Raw genomic sequence first — 18,005 nt, 5'->3', positions numbered from 1 at the left:
ATGCAGGGAGCTGAGCGAATGGATTCTGTTGTGCACCGCATTGGCCGCGCATGCCACATATAAACTGTAAGACAGGAGTCAAGTACTGGTGATAAAGAACACTCACAGTGTCTTTCTTACGGCGTGGCTCAGTCGTTGGCTTCGGGGCCCGATCGTCGTGCTCAATATCCCTCTGCGCATAGCTGCGGAGGTACTCATCCCGAGTCATCTTCTCGGCCGTATCAATCCAGTCCTGTTCCCACTTCGCAGTCTTGAAGTACTCGAGCTTCATCTGAGGATGAAGGACTGGAGGAAGATCATCACAGCGAGCGCATATAAGTATGTAATACAGGCCAGGACATATATACGCACCCATCGCGATCCGGTAGACCTCCGTATGATCAGTGCGATCATAGTACCGATTAAGTGTCTTCTTGCCAAGAGTAACCGCAGCGCGAACAGCGGCAGTCATTCTTCCAGTATCCAGTGCGTGCTCCGTGAGTTTCTCGTCGAGGTGATCCATGGCCGGAATGACGATGGGCAGATTGACATGCCCCTTTCTAGAGAAGAACGTGGTAGCATTCTCGAAGAGCTGTGAAATCGAGAGAAGTTAGAACGTGACTGTGTGGGACGTAGGCACAAGAAGACGAGAAGAAGAGATTACACTTGTGTGTCCGCATCCGTGTCGCAGCGTCCACACGACGCGCGTCACGGTCCCCGTGTCTGCGTCCGCGTCGCAGCGTCCACACGACGCGCGTCCCTGTGTCCGCGTCCACACGACGCGCGTCCCCGTGTCCGCGTCCACACGACGCGCGTCCCCGTGTCCGCGTCCACACGACGCACGTCCCCGTGTCCGCGTCCACACGACGTGTGGCCCCACACCAGCATGATCGAAACGGATCTGCTCACGGTGGTGTGTAGCACGTACTCAAGCATGCGCATCAGTGCCAGAGCGTCGGGCACCGCAGAGCGTCGGGCACCGAAGAGCGGAGTCGGGCACCGCAGAGCATGCGCGCAGCGCAAGGGACACAGGTCGAGCGAGCCGGCGTGCGGAGAGCGCTGGCAGTTGGAGTGTGAGATACACACACCGCGCGCTGGCAGCTGGAGTGCGTCAAGAACGGGGTGCATGTGCGTGTGGGGCACACATCAGCACTCTTGAATACAAGAGTGTTGTTGAGTGCACGCCACAGAGGCGAGGGCAGTAGGACGCGGGATCTCATTATCGAGACAGCACCACAACAGCGGGAGCCCAGAACAGGTGGAATATGCGCATGAAAAACAGTACAAACAACTTACCTGTAGTCCCGACGCGTCCCAGGGCCATGCAGAGTATGGATGGCGTCGTTTCCATCCGCGATAAGATGATCACGGATGATCAGGCCGACCGTATGAGATTTTAGGCAGTCGAGTGGCGTTGTTTAACCACAGCCAGAAGAAACGTTGTTGGGTTGCAAGGGACGTCGAGAGCGAGCACAAGAGGAAGCAGTTAGTCATGGATGCCAAGCTGGAGAATGGGGGGACGAGACAGAGCACGGGAGGAGGTGGGAGACCATGAGCGTTGCGGCTGGTTTGAGTTCAAACCAGCTGTGTTGCGGGTGCAGATGCGTGAGAGTAAGATTGCGTAACTGCCACGTACCTTCAGAACGTCTCGCAGCTGCTCGACTATCTCCCACTCCTCGTCGTCCAAGTTGTGCTTCTTCAAGCCAAGATCAAGGTCCGTAGTTATCCGGTGAATGGCGGCCTTGTACTCAACCGCAAAGTCTAGCATGTAGAACGTCGAATTCCAACGAGTTCGAACATCCCGCGGTATCATGCGCTCCTTCAAACGGAGTTCGCGAAGTGTCCGCTTCCACGCAGGGAGGTTTATTGTGGGGGAATTGATGATTGCGAAGGACAGGGTGCGAATCTGTGGTGGCAGATATCAGGTGTGTTGTTGTATTGTATCTGAGTGCGCCGCACCTTCGTTAAGACGTTCTTGATTGGGGCGATACCAGCCTCAAAGTCCTCGCGCTCATCGTCTGTCATGTCTTCATTGATGTCGAAGAGACCGTCTGAGTCGTCCGCTTCAGGTGTGTCATCCGCTTGGTCACCCTCGTCGTCCTCGGTGTCCGAACCCATACCACTCCAGTCAATTTCCGCGAGCAGCCGTGCTAGTGTTTCCTCAGCAGTCTCCGCTGTGTCCTTGTCGCCCTCCTTTACCTGGAAAGGACGGAGTACTGATTGCGCACATAGGTTCACGACATGGTCGAAGCATCGGGCACGATTACACTGACCGCCAAAGTTGTCAAGCCTCTTGTACAACTCGTCGACCATGGTGTCATTAGCGGCCGCGCTGTCGCCTGTCACCGCGAGGATCTACAAATGTTTGGTAAGCAAACACAAGCACGTATCTATGGAGATGCACTACTAACCTTATCTTGGATACCGAAGTCCTTCAACATGGCGTCAAACACAGCTGCCATGACGAAACCGGAGTGCGACTCCGCAACCTCGATGACATCCAGTATCATGCTCAACGGAGCCCCGCGGTGGTGCAAGTGGACGGCAAACGCGATGAACGGCCTATGGTTAGGCGATGTCCACGCGTCAAAGGTGAAGTTTAGTTCGCCTTCATATTCCTATCATGTGTATTCATCCCGCGTCAGTACGGTACCCTGCCATGAATGCGGAACTGCTATCACATACCTGAAGCATCCGGCCGATGCGCTGCCGGCACTTCGCGAACACATGACGGATGTCGCGTGAGACAGTGGAAGGAGACGGGATCTTGTACTCCGGGCGGCCCGTCTTCATCAAGCACTGGAACGCTCGGTCGCTGACGATACGGAACGGCCGCTTGTTCTCTGCACACCAGCGCACAATCTCGATTCTATGCCACACTTCAACGCTTGAGCATGAACTGATTCATGTGAGTGCGTACCTGGTTTCCATTGATGTATGCTGTACGATTGAATACGTGACCTTGCCTTTTCCAGCCCGCTTGAACGCTGTAGTCAGTTTCCCGGTGCGACCGAACGCCTCCAGACCGGGCCGAGCCTTGTCCGCAGATCCCGCCCCCGTTCCAGCCTTCCACGCCGCATCTTTCCAACACGACTTCGCATGCCGATGGAGGTTCTTTGTGGATGTCTTGTCGTTGGTTTGGGTGTTACGTTTGATCTTCTGTGTACATCCAGGGTTCGCGCAAGAGAACTCGTGCACGATTTGGCCTTTCTCATTGGTGAGGATCTTGATGTCTGGTTTGTAGAATGCGTACACCGGGGCTGACCACTTCTTCTTCAACCGCGCTAAAGTGCGATAAGGCGTTGTTGATTCTGATGCGATGTCGGATCCGACTCACCAAGAGCTGCCTCAGGGGTCTCGTCCTTGGGCTCGTTGTCATCATCCTCTGTAGCAGGTACGTCTTCGTCATTTGATGCCTCTTGGTCTGCTTCCGACGTGCCAGAGTTGAATGACCCACGCTTCTTCAGCTTCCCGGCGGCTTTCTTACCGGTAGCCTTGACGGCAGAGGCTACTCCTTTGACCGCAGAAGCTGCAGCACGTGCTGCCTTCTTGATAGTTGAAGGTCGCCGAGTCTCCGTCCCACTCGCATTATCGGCATCGCTCCCAGAGCCGTGGATGGAGACAATGCCAGGGGACGAACCTTGGGAGCGGGTCTCTTCGTTGCCGCTACCGTCTGAGTTGGAACCTGTGATACGCTTCTTCTTCCGAACCTTCTCCGATAGTGCTGATGCCTGGCGCTTTAGAGCTTGGGCACCCTTTCTAAGGGAAGATCCTCCAGCCATGAGTGGTGGAGTGTGGTGAGGTGTAGCTCAGAATCTGTGTGTATGAGGGAACAGGGGAGGGAGAATCTGCGGGATGGCCCTCGCTCGGACAGCCCCCTGAATTTTGGTGAATGTCTTATGTAATACAAAGGCTCCTATTCACGATGACGGCTCTCCGTTCTTCAGTGCACATGCCTGCTGAGCCTGCAAGGCCAGGCTGCTACGTACAGCAGCTCTGGGACCACCGAGGGTATCAAGGGTATTGGGGGGTCAACTGGTACCTACCCCGACCCCTACCCTTGCGCACCCTTACCCCCTACCCCCAAGGGTAGTGGCTACCCCTGCTATGCACTAGTAGAGCGCGCGACGAACTCGTCTAGTGAGAGTAGCTGTGACAGCGATTACGGGAGTGCATGGAGGCAGGAATGCGCGGATCTTTCCCAGGGTGCCGTAACTCTTCCGGAAGTCCGCACCCCAGTGAACGACACAGTGGGCTTCGTCAATGAACATTGAGACAATGTTCTGGGTGAACTTTGAGTTGCGGAGTACGAGGTCTGTAAAGCGGCGGGATTGGAGCATCTCCGGTGAGACAATTACTACTTGATACTCCAGGTTGAGGATCTTCTATATTTGGTGTACACATGGTTCGGGATGGTTCAAAATGGCATAAAAAGAAGCAGCTTACCTCAATCTCTTCCATGCTGCAGCCGCCGTTTTTGCTATGTAGTGTGACCGCCTTGAGGCCGAAGTCGTCCCGAAAGGTGTCCACCTGTTGAGCCGGTGTTCACCTCATGTCTTTCACAGGTGCAGTAGGCATACCAGGATGTTACGTACCATTTCCTCCTCCAGAGCCATCAGCGGGCTCACCATGAGGGTGACCTTGTTCATACATAGCAGTACATGATATGCATAAATCCCTGTTAGAGCGCCCCGGGCTTATGCATATTGTGAATTATGCATACGCGAATATATGCATAAACATTAGTGAATGCATACAACTGTAGAGGCGTCAATGTCCGTAAACAAAACAACGCAATGGGGAATCGAACACCCAACCCAACCCAAAAGGGGGAGGTGGGAGGCAATTCTACCACTGCGCCATGAGTCCATTAAAACGGCTCATATGTTTCTTTATATGTACTGTTATATTTCTCAATACGTCGACTTAATGTACTCCCGTCCTCCCCAGCTGACCATCCTCTCTCAAAAGTGGGTAATGCAAGATGCCCACTATGATCTCCCGCCCATGTCCAACGGATATCAGCTCACCTGTGCAGCACATAATATATCATTTGCTTCCTGTAGAGGTGTAAGTGACTATGCCGATGACACAAGTAAGTTTATGCATACAGCGCGTTTATGCATACAATTTGTTTATGCATACAACGTGTTCATGCATACGGCCGGTTTATGCATACAGCCGGTTTATGCATACAGCCCGATTATGCATGCAGCGTGATTATGCATACGGCGCATTTATGCATACGCCCCATTTATGCATAAACGGTGCGTATGCATAAACAGTTCATATGGGTAAACACAGTGTATACCAGTGGGGCAAGACGACAGTCATCAGCCTCAGGGCCGAGTCCACGGCGGTGAAGGCGACAATGGACATAGAGGGCTGGTGTAAGCATAGAAATGGGGAATCCGGGATATGACGCATTGCGGGGAAAGCGAACGCGAAGAGAGTTGGATCGCGGGAACACGAGGTGCGCGAGGAGGTCAGAATGGATGAGACCGAGGAGGATGACGAGCGCGAGTGCGACACCAAGGGCGAAGGTGACACCAAGGGCGAAGGGGAATGACCGGTGCGTCTAGATCGATGCATCGCATAGGGCTGCTGTATCGATCCTAGGTGAACGCAGGCAGATTGCGATGGGCGTGTGCGAGGTGGGACGGACAATGTGCGCGGAAAACGTGTGCGAGGACGACATGGATGGGAGCCAGGCGGAGGCGCGTAGCCACTAGCGTGGTCAGGTGGTCGAGGGACGATGAGTGGACGTGAGTCGTAGAGAATGGAGCAACGTGACGCTACGAGGACGTGGCAGGAGCTGAGAGAGAGCCCTGGCGTCGATTCCTGGTGTGTGCTCCGAGAAAAGCGGGATGTGATCGACCCGCACGTCATCCAGGCACTGCGGGGGGTGGCTGTGCTCGAGGAACACCTCCGCGCATGGTCCCTGGCCAGCGCACACCCTTCCGCCTCACTCGGCCGTCCCGGCCTGCACGGTGAGTGTGAGGTGCGTACTCACCGTGTCCGGCCTCGTCATCACACCCATGACCGGTAGACGCACACACCAGGAATTGACACCAGGGCTCTCTCTCAGCTCCTGCGTCCTCGCAGCGTCACGTTGCTCCATTCTCTACGACTCACGTCCACTCATCGTCCCTCGACCACCTGACCACACTAGTGGCTACGCGCCTCCGCCTGGCTCCCATCCATGTCGTCCTCACGCACGTTTTCCACGCACATTGTCCGTCCCACCTCGCACACGCCCATCACGATCCGCCCGTGTTCACCTAGGATCAATACGGCAGCCCTATGCGACACATCGATCTAGACGCACCGCGCGTTCCCCTTCGCCCTCGATCTCGCACTCGCACTCATCATCCTCCTCGGTCTCGTCTATTCTGACCTCCTCAAGTACCTTGCGTTCCCGCGATCCAACTCTCTTCACGTTCGCTTTCCCCGCAAATCTTGCTTCACCCCAGATTCCTCATTTCTACGCTTACACCAGCCCACTATCTCGCCTTCACCTCCATGGACTCGGACCTGGAGTTGACGGTACATCACTGTCATCTTGCCCCACCAATACACGCTGTGTTTACCCATATGAAGTGTTTATGCATAAACGGGACGTATGCATAAATGCGCTGTATGCATAAATGCGCCGTATGCATAATCACGCCGCATGCATAAACCGGCTGTATGCATAAGCCAGCCGTATGCATAATCGGGCTGTATGCATAATCGGGCTGTATGCATAAACCGGCCGTATGCATGAACACGTTGTATGCATAAATGGGGTGTATGCATAAACCGGATGTATGTATAAACACAATCTTAGACATAGGTAGGCATCCCGAGGAGAGGGTGAGTATGCAAGCAGTGTTGAGAAGTATGACTGGACTGTGATGAACGACGAGTTCAACAAAAGCCTTGTGTTTATGTCAGTATTGAAGAGAGTATATCTACTGTAAGCAACGCACAAACAGCATGGAACATTGGCGTAGTGGTCTGTTGTGTCGTATGTGTACAATGTCAAGAGGCTGTGGGTTCGATTCACGTGGCTGTCCTTTTGTTTACGGATATTGACGCTCTTACAGCTGTATGCATACTTCAATGTTTATGCATATATCTGTGTATGCATAAGGTACGGTATGCATAAACCCGGGGCACTCTAACAGGGATTTATGCATAACCTGTACTGAGGCGGCTCACCTTGTTTGCAAAGGCGGGCCAAACATGTGGACCCGCAGCGAGAGCTGTCTTCCCTGCACCTGTGGGAGCCTGGACAATCATGTCTACTCCTTCAATCTGCGCAACGACGGCCTTGAGCTGGAAGTCCCTCGGATCCGAATCCCATTTGAAGGACTCGCGCATGTGAGCCTTGAGCTCGGTGATGTCGTCTTCGGTGAGCCTTGGGCGAGGTATACCACTCTTCGGTAGGGCATAATTCTGAAGTTTGCTGGGGCGAGACCGACGGGCCATGGCGACGAGGAGCAGGAGAAAAGCAGACAGTGGAAGCAAATGGTAGCAGGAGAGTAGGCGCAACTGAGGGGCGGGGCACACAAAATCGGAAGGCGTCAGATAAGCGCCAAAAATGCTGCAATGCGACGAGTCGCCATTCTATTCTCGACACACACACTCTCTCTCACAAATCGAGCACAACAAGGTGCGTATGCTGCCACTTCAGATGTCACATTCAGCTCAATATCTGTGAAGGATGGCTGGTCAGAGCGAGCAATCATGGATATTGGACAATGAGGACCTATTTACCATGTCGGACCTCAGTTCTCCTCCAGAGTCACCCACAACGAGTGCGGCAGCACGACGAGCAGCCAACACCTTCGCCAAACAGGCCCAAACCGATGCTCAAGAGCGTCGAGGTCACCTCGGGGCAGTCAATGAGGCTACAATGAACCCCAGCCACACACGCGCACGTGCAACCCCTCAGCGGCGGCAGCGCACACAGTCCCTCCCTTCTTCTCCCACTCGTGACCCTGAGCTGAAGAGTGACGACTCATTCCAGATGTCGCCTCATGTAAAACAACTGCCAGGGGAGAACAGAACGGACTTCAATAAACGTCGAGGATATGTTCACCAAGGACGTACAATATCGAAGCAGTACGCTGAGCAACAGGCCAAGCGTGACCTCAACCTGGCTCAGAACCGGCAAGCACAGGCTATTCTTGAGAAGGAGGACACGGCCGCCAAACAGCAAACACGGACGGAGTGCTTTGAGGGGATCCTGGAGACGCTCAAGAAGGCGAACACCCCGTGGGGTGACTTCCTCGAGTGGATCTCGACCCCGACCTCCGGCCACCGAGAGGAGCGATGGCGTGGTTTCTGCATGAATGGTAAGCAAGTCGAACGGGTGCTTGATCTTTGGGCGTACCGGAACACGAAGACCGGGATGGCAACTGTTGGCAATTGGGCCGTGAAGCACGTCGGCCGTGAAGCGCGTCTTGAGGCCGACGCACTGACACGGTCTGGCATCCTTCAAGGCAGCAAGACGGAGGTGACGGAGGAGTTCTTGGAGAAGCTGGACATGTCGGACTTCCTTGAAGGTGTGCGGGAGAAATGCCCGATGATGGCCGCTGTAATGCGCGAATTCAGCACTACCCCGCGTCAGCGCAGACAGAACGCGCGAGACGACGCCGAAGGGAAAGACCGGTCAGCGCGTGACAAACGGAAGGCAATAGTAAGTGTCAATTACCTACTGCTGCAAGTTACTGCTGACTGGGGATGTCCAAGCGTATCGGAATGGCACTTATTGACCTGTTGGGCGAGCGAAGTCAGAACAATAGTCTACTCAAGCATATCATTGGCTTGTATCTCTTCGCATCTGGAGCCTCACGCCAAACTATCACCGTCCTTGCGTCACTCGGCATCTGCAGCAGCTACGCCGCGATAGCCGGGAGCAGCAAGACTGGGACAGATGCTCCTCCCAAAGCCGCAGCAAATGGCAAGGACAAAAGGCTGGATGAAGACAGCGAGGATGACCCCGACCTCGTCAACGATGACGAAGCCGAAGATCCCAATGTCGCAATCGCGGGGGTCCCAGACGAAGTCGATCGCGCAGATGAGCAGGACGGAGGTACTCACCACAGTGCGTGACTCAACTCCCAACCCATTGAGCTCAACAGCTCTGCCTGCACTTGCTGATTTGCGCCTCCGCAGGGGGGAAAGTTGCAAAGAGTCCCATAGAGGTGCAGAGACTTGACCCACACAGGGCAGAGCCAAACCCGAAGAGTGTGGAGGTTGATGTTGACATTGAGGGAGAGACGTCGGGCGTGACACCTCGTGCTGAGTGCGCGCGCGCGGACACTGTAGCTGAGCGCGCGCGCGCGGACACTGTAGCTGAGCACGCGCGCGCGGACCCAGCTGAGCGCGCGCGGGTCCCAAGCGATCAAGCGCCCGTCGCCGCCTCGCCCAAGCTCCCACCCGGGGCAGGTCTCCTTCGCCGACTTTCCGAAACTGCTCGTCATGCTGCCCGCTTTATTGCTCGCTCCACCCCCTTCGGTGCCGTCTATGACAACATAAATATGGTATTCAAAGTCCAGGAGCAAATCGTCGGTCGCAAGGACGCTCAAGAGAATGGGACCTGCGCCACCATCTTCCCTCTCTTCAATGCCTCACCGACGGACATGAAGGCCTCCGATCTCCTCAGCTCTATCCACACCGCCCCACCTCTTAACTTCAGTCAGGTGATGCTTTCTCCAACAGAACTGACCTCACTCCGGAACTCTCTAGTACACACGGTCCTTCGAGAGCTCGTCAATAACTGCGAGTGTTTCTCCAAGTTCCGCTCAAGGGTTCTCAACAGTAATCCAGAGACCGACGACCAGATTCCTCTGCATAAGACGAAGCCCTACACTCTTCCAGCGATGAACATTGACGAGAGCAGCATCATCGGCAACGCAGAAGTCCTCGATGCCATCATGAAAGAGCTCGGGATTGACTCCGACTCCGACTCGTTTCCGACCCTTGTCCAGCTCTTCTTCGGTGACCAACTCTCTGTCGCTCGGGCACGCACCATCCTGGCCAACCGCGGCGGCCATGAGAGGCTCGCCCAGTCATACGGGTATGCAGTTTTTTGCCCCGGGCTGTTCCATTACCAGATGGCGCTGGTCAATGGCATCATGGAGACCCATTTTGGCGAGACGGAGGGAGCCGGCTCTCGCAACCCCACCTCGCTCTCGTTCTTCAACACCATTCTCAATCGTAAACCCATCATCCCCACATCCCTCCCTCCGTATCGCACCTGCCGCGACCTCGTTTTTGTGTCGCTCACCGCATGTGTACTCACCTGCTTCAAACTCGTCTCAGGATGCAACTCGCTTGAAGAATATGCATCGCAAGTCACGTACGACCGGCTCCTTGAAGACGCCCGCACCATTGTCAGCAAGTTCTGCAACCAGAACACGGTTGACGAACTGCGAGACGACCGTGCGGCCGAGGTTGCGGCTCGACTGGCAGCACACAAGGAGGCCGTCCGCAACGGGGAGAAGCACGAGGACAACTTGGGGTATGATGTCTATGCCGACGCGCTGAAGCAGGGCGACCTGCTGTATGAGAACGCGTGTCTCTTCCTCCGTGACGCGCTGATAGCGCGTGAATTCACCGACGCGATCAAGGGTGGATACTCCGGGCGCATTGTCCGCGTCCTGAAGCACCTCGCGCTTGCGTTCCGTGGGTGTGGTCGGACAAAGTACGCCTACGAGCTTCTCCACTTCATACACTCACTAGAGGTTGTGTGGCCAAAGCCGTTGCGGTGAGTGTTCCCCTGTGCGTATGCATGGAGAGAGGAGACATACTCACACATTTCCATACAGCAATATCATACTCAAGAATTGGCTCGTCAATCCGACAGGCAAGGAGAACGCCTGGGTCCCGGTCGACCTGATGCAAGAGCACATGAACTTCTGGACCAAGGTATGAGTCTCTTACAGCCCGCTCATATGACGGTCCTCGCGGCTTACCTGCATGATGGCGGCACTCCAGATTGTATTCAAGGCACAAGGAAGCAACGTGTCGTGGGATTGGCTGTCAATGATCACACCCTGCATCACTCTCTTCCGCCAGCTCATCTTGCAAATCAACTCGCAGCAAGGTGCACGGCTCGGAATAAAGCACCACACACCATCTATCGAACGCGACCTTGCCTGCTTGCAAGATTCAATGCACGCGCACGAGATATTCAGTCACACCCCTGGGCGATACCTCCACGGACTCAAGAAGCCACTCGTCCCCGATGTAGTTACGACCGGCACGCTCGCGCTCAACAAACCTCTCACGGAATATAACACGACCTTCACACAGCTTCAAGAACAGTTCCGTCATGGTGCAGTTGAGGACATGAGGCCAGACATGCCGATCTTGGTACGTGCTCGCGTGAACCCTGTCGGCATTGGTCTCGCATTCTCACGCAGCACGCAGGGTTCCTCTGACGACGAAGAGTACTTCAATGACAGCGACGGGGAGTTCGAATCCGCTGCCGTCGCCGCTGCTGCAGCATTCGATGATGCGAGCCTGGCAGACTCAGAGGGGTCGCACTCCGAGCCCGAAGAAGACGTCTTTGGTGCAGACCAAGAGACCATGTTCGACGAGGAGGAGGAGCCTTCTTTGGACATCGAAGACTACTACTAGCAGCTTATATACATGAACATCGGCTTGCCTACGCAGATTGTGAATGCCAGCACGGGGCGCGGGAGCAACCAGAGCGGGTGCGCACGGTGCGCGGCGGTGGGTAGCCCAGAAGCGCCCGCTCCAAGAGACGTCTCCAGAGGCCAGAACGCGCGATTTTTCTAAGTCCCGCGCACGTGACTTCCTTTTTGAGCGGTCCTGCCAAGGGGGCGACCAGTTTGACCAGTCGGTATGGGATTCTCCTTGCCTTTCGATCTCCGCTCCTCCCATCACGCCACAGAGATCTCCCCCGATCGGAAGAAAGGTAAGGAGAATCCCGACCGACTGGTTTACGAGTCTACGTTCTTCCCCGCAGCAGGTGCTTCAGATTCAAGAGCTCGATGCCGGAAAGCGTGTAGCGTGATGGGAGCTCAAACGGTCCAAGCGCGTCTCAAGCGGGGCTCGAACCAGGAACCTGTAGTCGCCACGTGGGCCGTACTGCCTCCCTGGCAACAAACACTTCCTCAGCCAGCCAACATTTCTTTCATTTCATCTCACCTCACTCCTGCGGGAAGCCTAATCCCGAACACCGAGATCGCCAGTCCCACCGACCGGAGCAGGCCCACCGTCAGACAGCTGCGCAGCGAGCACAGACCGGCGCGGAAAAGGCCGTGTTCTGGTGGCAGAAGCCTCGAGTTCCGCTCGCCCGAGCCGCCGTTTGCTGTGGCCGCTGCTGACGCTGCGTCGCGGGCATCAGCTTCTGCAGGCTTCTGCCCGGACGGATCGCGGCGACGGCGACAGCGGTGGGCAGAAGAACGTTCGACGCGTGCGCGCACCGACAGAACCACGCCCGAACCTTCTCCCACCGCAAGTTCTAGCGTGCGTGCGTGCGACCTCCGATCAAGTACTGACCGCGCCACCATGACTGTCCCAGCGGGCCCGCAGGTCGCACTGCGTTATCAAGCATGATCAAGCGTCGAGTCTCGGGCCCTTCGAAGGAATTCAGCGAACGGCCTCGACCTCGAGCACGACGACGACGACGACGACGACGACGACGACGATGACGCGCGCGTCCATTCCGCCGCCCTTCCATTCCTGCGACGCGCGCGCGACCCTCGGACGTGCGCGAGGCTCGAGCGCAAGCACTCCCCGTATCGTCCGCCCCGTCCGCCGACCCGCAGTGGCGCCGCACGCCCGAGGAACCACACCCCGGATCCGTCCGTCCGTCCGACCGATGCGTAAGCGGGTCACAGACGAGCACAGTGCCGTGTCGCAGCCTCACCCAAGGACCCCGGCCGACTCCAAGGTACCCAACCCACTCGCACGACTCATCTCCGAGCGGCCGAGCGGCGCGCGCGCGCGAGGGCCGAATCTGCAGTCAACGTCCGGGTCCAGCCACACCAGCGAACCGCCGCAGAGTCCGGACGGGAAAGGCCGAAACTCGGTCTCGTTCGAAAACCGAATACCGATCGTGGACGGACTGCGGCTCTCCCTGGTTCTCCTCCGCCTGTTCCGCCGCAGTGCACGCGTTTGCGCACCCTCGTGGTGAAGGGATCCAGCTGTGCACGGTAGCGGCTCCGCCGTCCGTTCTACATGAATGAGTGCGTAAGCGCAGCCGCGGCCCCCACAACCACCCCTCCACCCTCCGATCTCCGATCTCCGAGCCTGTCCGCACGATGTACGTACTCTACGGCGACACGACGGAAACGCGCGCGCACCCCATCGGAGTCCGCGGACAGTCCGCAGACCCGCCGCGATCGCGCTTGGGTGGTGTTGAGTATGATGCATGATGATCACGTCTTCGCTCGCTCGCTCGCTCAATCAACGTTTTAGACTTCCACTGTACCCGGTGCAAGTGTCGACCGCGCGACCGCGAGCGGTGCATTTGTCGGATTGCACAGGATCGCACCGAGCACACCGAGCCTCGTGAGTTACCTTGCGAAAGCACATATGGGACACCGTGGGCGCCGGCATCGATCGGGTCCAATGGTACTGCAAGTGACATTGTGATATGGCGCCAGCAAGTACCTGGCGAATGCGAGCTGCGCGAGGCAGTATGCAGGCGCAGGACGAGGCGGGGAGAAAGACCGGTTACGTTACGTGGTGTGTGTATATATAACGGCAGCTCGAGCAGGCTGATGAGTCCGTGGAGAAGCGATGCATAGGGAACAAAGCGCGAGTGGGGTGTGGATGGTACGGGACGCAGTGATGGCAAAAAGTTCGAAGAACAAGGAAAGGGAAAGCGGTGATAATACACGTCGCGCAAGCGCGCACAGAAGGTAAGAACACAGGAAGCGAGGCGACAAGGAGAACAAGGCGGATTAAAGTGCGAGGATCGCGGCATTGTACGATGGCGGGGCTGCATATCATGGATGCGGGTGATGTGAATGCATTGGGATCTGTATCGGCGTCATGTTTGAACAGAGGGTGCGAGGGGCGATGATGATGTACACGAGAGATTAGGATATAATCAGAAGGGTGCTGTACAGCGAGGATATACACGAGAGCGATGGGATATTAGCTGGAAAGGACAGTAGGGGGTGATAATAGCGATAGCAAAGACACGTCATAGATACCAACACGGGCCCACGCCCGAGTGTCGGCGGCGGCGGGCGTCGAGCCCGCAGCGCAAATGATACACCCCTCCGCGGCGGAAACGGTCGACTGAGGCGACGCGGGACCGCGCGCGAGTATGCACATAGAAACCATAAAGCATAGAGCATAGCGCGCGGTCAACCGCAACTTTTGGTCGCAAGGGCGACGTCCGCACGAAGTGGCGGAAGAATGGGAAAATGGGGAGGGCGGCCTCATGAGATCTCGACGAAACTGCGCCAGCCTCGCGTCGCCCCGTCCTCGTCGCGGAAGTCGATGAAGTTCGTCAAAGGCAGGAGGAGGTTCTCGATCGTCCCCCGCCGGCTGCGGCTCTTCCCTGAGCTCGGTGTCGAAGCGAGGCGCTTGTGGGAAGGAGTCGAGGGCATCACCACGTCTTCGTCCTCCTGCAGGATCTCCAGCAGCGTCGTCGCGCGAACGTGCGGCGCGGGGGCGGGCTTGGAGGGGAAGCCGAGGGCTTCGCAGACCTCGAGATCCATGTCGTCCTCGTCGTCGCTCATGCTCATGAAGTTGCTCGGGCGCGTCCTTGTGCGGGTCTTGCGAGCGACGCGCCCCTCCAACGCTGCGAGCGCGGCCGAGCGGTTGACTTGGCGCGTCTTGAACGAGACAGTGGAGCGGACCGACGGACGGGAGCGGAGCGGCATCGAGGCTGGCGCCGAACGCGGGGGCTGGGGCCAATCAAAGGACGTGCGCTCGGCGGGAGGGGAGGTCGGTGGCGAGAAGGAGAAATAGGAGCGTTCGATGGGCGAGATCAGAGGGGAGATCGGGGACAGGACGGAAGATTCGGAATGGGAGGAACGATGGAGGGATGGGAGATCGGCGCTGAACGCGGATGGGATGGTGACGGCGAGGTCGGCGCGGGTCTTGGGGAGCTCGGGAAGCTGGAACGCGGGAAGGGGCTTGACCTTGGGAAGGGCCTCGCGCGACGAGTGGCGGACCAGAGGCTTCGGGGAAGGCCGGCGGCCAAGAGTGGAGAAGGACGCGTAGCCGACGGTTGGTCTGCGCGAGCCAGGGGGTTAGAGGGGAGGACGAAGAGAGGAACGGGTTGAACGCACGGAAGAGGGCAAGAGGGCCCTGCCTCTGGTGAAGCCGGAGCAGAACCACCGATGGTGGTCGCACGGGACGTCATGGTGTCCTTCCTGCGGAGGCTCATGGAGCGCATCGTCCTGCTCTCGGCGAGATCCAAGGAGAGGAAAGAGTTTCCGAGCTCGGAGCGGCGGCGGCGGGGAGCGAGGGTGAAAAGGATACCGTCATCCTCGGATGCGAAAGGCTCGTAGAAGCTGTCGCGGTTGACGTCGACCGGGAGACTGCCGCGGGGTTGGTTGGGGCGGGAGTGGTCGAGGGATGGGCGCCTGGAGGAAGAGGGGGAGTTGCTCTCGGAGAGGAGGCCAGAGGTGAAGAGAGGAGAGTACTGGGCGAACATGGGGGACGTGTCGTGAGCGTGATAGAGGGTGTTTAGGGTGACCGGCGACGGTGAAGGCGTCGGGGACAGCAGGGTGGGGAGGGGAGGAGGGCTGGAGGGCGGGGGAATATATGGCGTCAGGCGAGGGACACGCGCGGTGGGCGTCTGGTGGGCCCCACGTGTCGTGTAGGCGCCAGATCTCGATCGAGAGGGCGTTGACGCTTTGCCGCCGGGCGGGTGTCGGCTGGCTGCAGGCTGGGCGATCGTCTCGCTCGTGACGTGGGTGACCGCACGCCAGCCCATTTGCCTATTTCGGGCCTCGAGCAGGCGGCGTGGCGCGTCTCGCAGCCGCGCGCCCTCCCAGTCTCGCCCTCCCTCCCGCAGCTCGTCCACAGCAGGCTAGCGTCGACGCCCACCTCCCATGCCCCCCCACCGCCCCACGAGGTACGCGCCCGCAGAGGATCGCTGGTGTCCAGGCTCGGCCCGCGCTCGTAAGCCCCGTCCTGCCAGGGCCTCGCTCGCGCGACGTTCCCGACGTCCTCTCGCCGCCCGAGCGCGCGACGGACCCCCGCGCCGGGCTCGGCTCGCCCTCCTCCCGCCCGTCCTGTGCACGAACGCGAACAGGCTCGCCCACGGCCGTCCCGCTCCCGTCCCCGTCCCGGGCCCGCGTTCGAACTAGCTTTCTTAGCTCGTCCGCGGGCCCACATCGCACCGGCGCGGGGGGTGCGGCGAAGCTCGGCCCGCGCTGAGCTGTGGCCCCGCGCCCGCGCCCGCGGGAGCCGTTGCGACGACGCGCCGCGACGAATCTCCGCACGCCCGCACTTGCTCCTATCGGTGCGAGGGTGTCTCTGGCGGTGGCGACCGCGGTCGCCCGCCGTTCCTCAAGTGCGCACGCAGACCCGGGTGCGCGGCGGAATAGAGTGCACTCTGTTACCGCCCCCGGGACTGGGGACGGACGGAAGCGGTGGCGTTCGCGCGCGCGCGGCGACGGTGGGCGCCATGCAACGCGCGGAGGACCCGTCCTCCCAGATCTGTCAGACGGTGCGCGGGTGGTTGGTTGGTTGCGGGTTCTGCGGACGCTGAATCCATGACCAGCGCCCGCCCGTTTCCCCTGCGCGGGCCCAAACACGCACGCCGATCCCGCCGTGCCCGCCGCCTCCCTCCCATCAGCTCGCCCGTGCAACAATCCCCGCACCGCGCTCTTCGACGTGCGTGCCCTGTTTCCCCCCTGTGCGCCTGCACGGTTCGCGACGAATGCAATCTGTCCCGGTCTCCGAGGTGCCCATCCGCAGGCGCGCTGTGACTCCGTCACCCAACGCCTCGCGTACGCGCATCTGGGGAGGAGCGGACAGCCACCGTGATGTTTCCTTTCGGGGCTGAACGGCGGGAACGTCGGCTCGCCTGGCGGATAATGAACGTTTGCCGCCCGAGGCTGGGATCACCCGCGCCCTTGTTCGCGCCGCCGCCACGCCGCGCCCGCCCTGAGCGGGTGAAACAACGGACGACAAAAAGGCTCGCGCCATCAGTCGAATGATATTGCGCATCAGCCTTCGCCTTCTCGTCGTCGCGACACGCTTTTGTGCGCCCCCACAAAAGGCGCGCACGCGAGGGGCGTAGGAGGGAGAAGAACGACGTAGAACAACGCCCTTTGTGACCTGAGCGCCCGCGATCCCACCCGCCCACGCCGCCGATCTCCTCCGTACGTGCCGTGGCACGCTGCTGCTCCCAATCTTTTCGTAAACGTTCCCCGTCGCCCGAAACCCGCGTCACCGCGGGCGAACTCGACACCTGGAATCCCGGACGGTGGACTCCCGGGCTCCCGACGCCCGTTTTCTTCAGGCGTGGCGTCGGCCCGCGCGACTGCCGGAAGCTGCCGGAGCGGCAAGCCGGGTTTGGGTCGGGTCGGGGGAGGGTGCAGCTGCAGGAACGTTCGCGAGCGCCCTCGAGGTCCGCGCGCGCGAGGAATCAGGATCTCCTCGAGTCGTTTCCGCTCCGCAGTGACTCGAGTCTGAGACTCTGGTTCCGACGCTGGCCCTGGCCCCCCTCCAGGCTCCGTCGCCCGACTCCGAGGTCCCAGGCGCGCGGTGCACGACATCGACTCACGTGCAGGGTCGCGCGCGCGCGCGCGTTCATCAAGGAGCTCCTGAGGGCACGGCGCGCGCGCGGGCACTGCGATCGCGGGGCAATTAATGTGCGTTTTTTTCAATAATCGGCTCCTCGCCGCTCGGTCGTCGTCGTTGGCAACGGCGCAGGGACGCGGAGGAGACTCAGACTGGACCGGGTTCGACGCGTCCGCCGTCGGTCGACCCGAGCGCGTGACCGCGTCTCCGGGTTGGCGCCCATGACGGGCGGGCGCAGTGGCCGCTGGCAGTGACGTCGACGGCACTCTGTCTAGACTCCAGAT

At 58.8% G+C, this 18,005-nt stretch overlaps 5 protein-coding genes across 5 annotated transcripts; 1 reads left to right on the top strand and 4 right to left on the bottom strand.

Moving 5' to 3' along the window:
* Positions 1–214: 214 nt before the first annotated feature.
* BXZ73DRAFT_57704 (uncharacterized protein) lies at positions 215–1,747 on the bottom strand (the record flags this gene model as incomplete). Its single annotated transcript, XM_048021601.1, has 3 exons — positions 215–285; positions 352–571; positions 1,616–1,747. Coding segments are annotated over 3 exons (423 nt in total), but the record flags the coding sequence as incomplete, so codon positions are not given.
* A 434-nt stretch (positions 1,748–2,181) lies between these two features.
* On the bottom strand, positions 2,182–2,334 carry BXZ73DRAFT_15612 (uncharacterized protein; the record flags this gene model as incomplete). Its single annotated transcript, XM_048017516.1, has 1 exon — positions 2,182–2,334. A coding segment is annotated over one exon (153 nt), but the record flags the coding sequence as incomplete, so codon positions are not given.
* A 35-nt stretch (positions 2,335–2,369) lies between these two features.
* On the bottom strand, positions 2,370–3,261 carry BXZ73DRAFT_57700 (uncharacterized protein; the record flags this gene model as incomplete). The annotated part of the gene is made up of 3 exons (XM_048021600.1): positions 2,370–2,597; positions 2,665–2,794; positions 2,900–3,261. Coding segments are annotated over 3 exons (720 nt in total), but the record flags the coding sequence as incomplete, so codon positions are not given.
* An 830-nt stretch (positions 3,262–4,091) lies between these two features.
* BXZ73DRAFT_108485 (P-loop containing nucleoside triphosphate hydrolase protein) lies at positions 4,092–7,452 on the bottom strand (the record flags this gene model as incomplete). The annotated part of the gene is made up of 5 exons (XM_048017161.1): positions 4,092–4,364; positions 4,426–4,509; positions 4,575–4,619; positions 5,423–5,557; positions 7,183–7,452. 5 exons carry the CDS (start codon positions 7,450–7,452, stop codon positions 4,092–4,094), a joined length of 807 nt encoding a protein of 268 aa, XP_047871112.1.
* Positions 7,453–7,993: 541 nt separating this feature from the next.
* BXZ73DRAFT_57678 (uncharacterized protein) lies at positions 7,994–11,613 on the top strand (the record flags this gene model as incomplete). The annotated part of the gene is made up of 6 exons (XM_048021598.1): positions 7,994–8,665; positions 8,719–8,976; positions 9,354–10,325; positions 10,386–10,738; positions 10,800–10,899; positions 10,969–11,613. 6 exons carry the CDS (start codon positions 7,994–7,996, stop codon positions 11,611–11,613), a joined length of 3,000 nt encoding a protein of 999 aa, XP_047871111.1.
* Between the last annotated feature and the right edge of the window lie 6,392 nt (positions 11,614–18,005).

The sequence above is a fragment of the Epithele typhae genome, assembly GCF_022376455.1.
Source record: "Epithele typhae strain CBS 203.58 chromosome Unknown BXZ73scaffold_165, whole genome shotgun sequence".
Classification (NCBI taxonomy): Eukaryota; Fungi; Basidiomycota; class Agaricomycetes; order Polyporales; family Epitheliaceae; genus Epithele; species Epithele typhae.
This window is presented reverse-complemented; position numbering and strand designations above follow the sequence as displayed.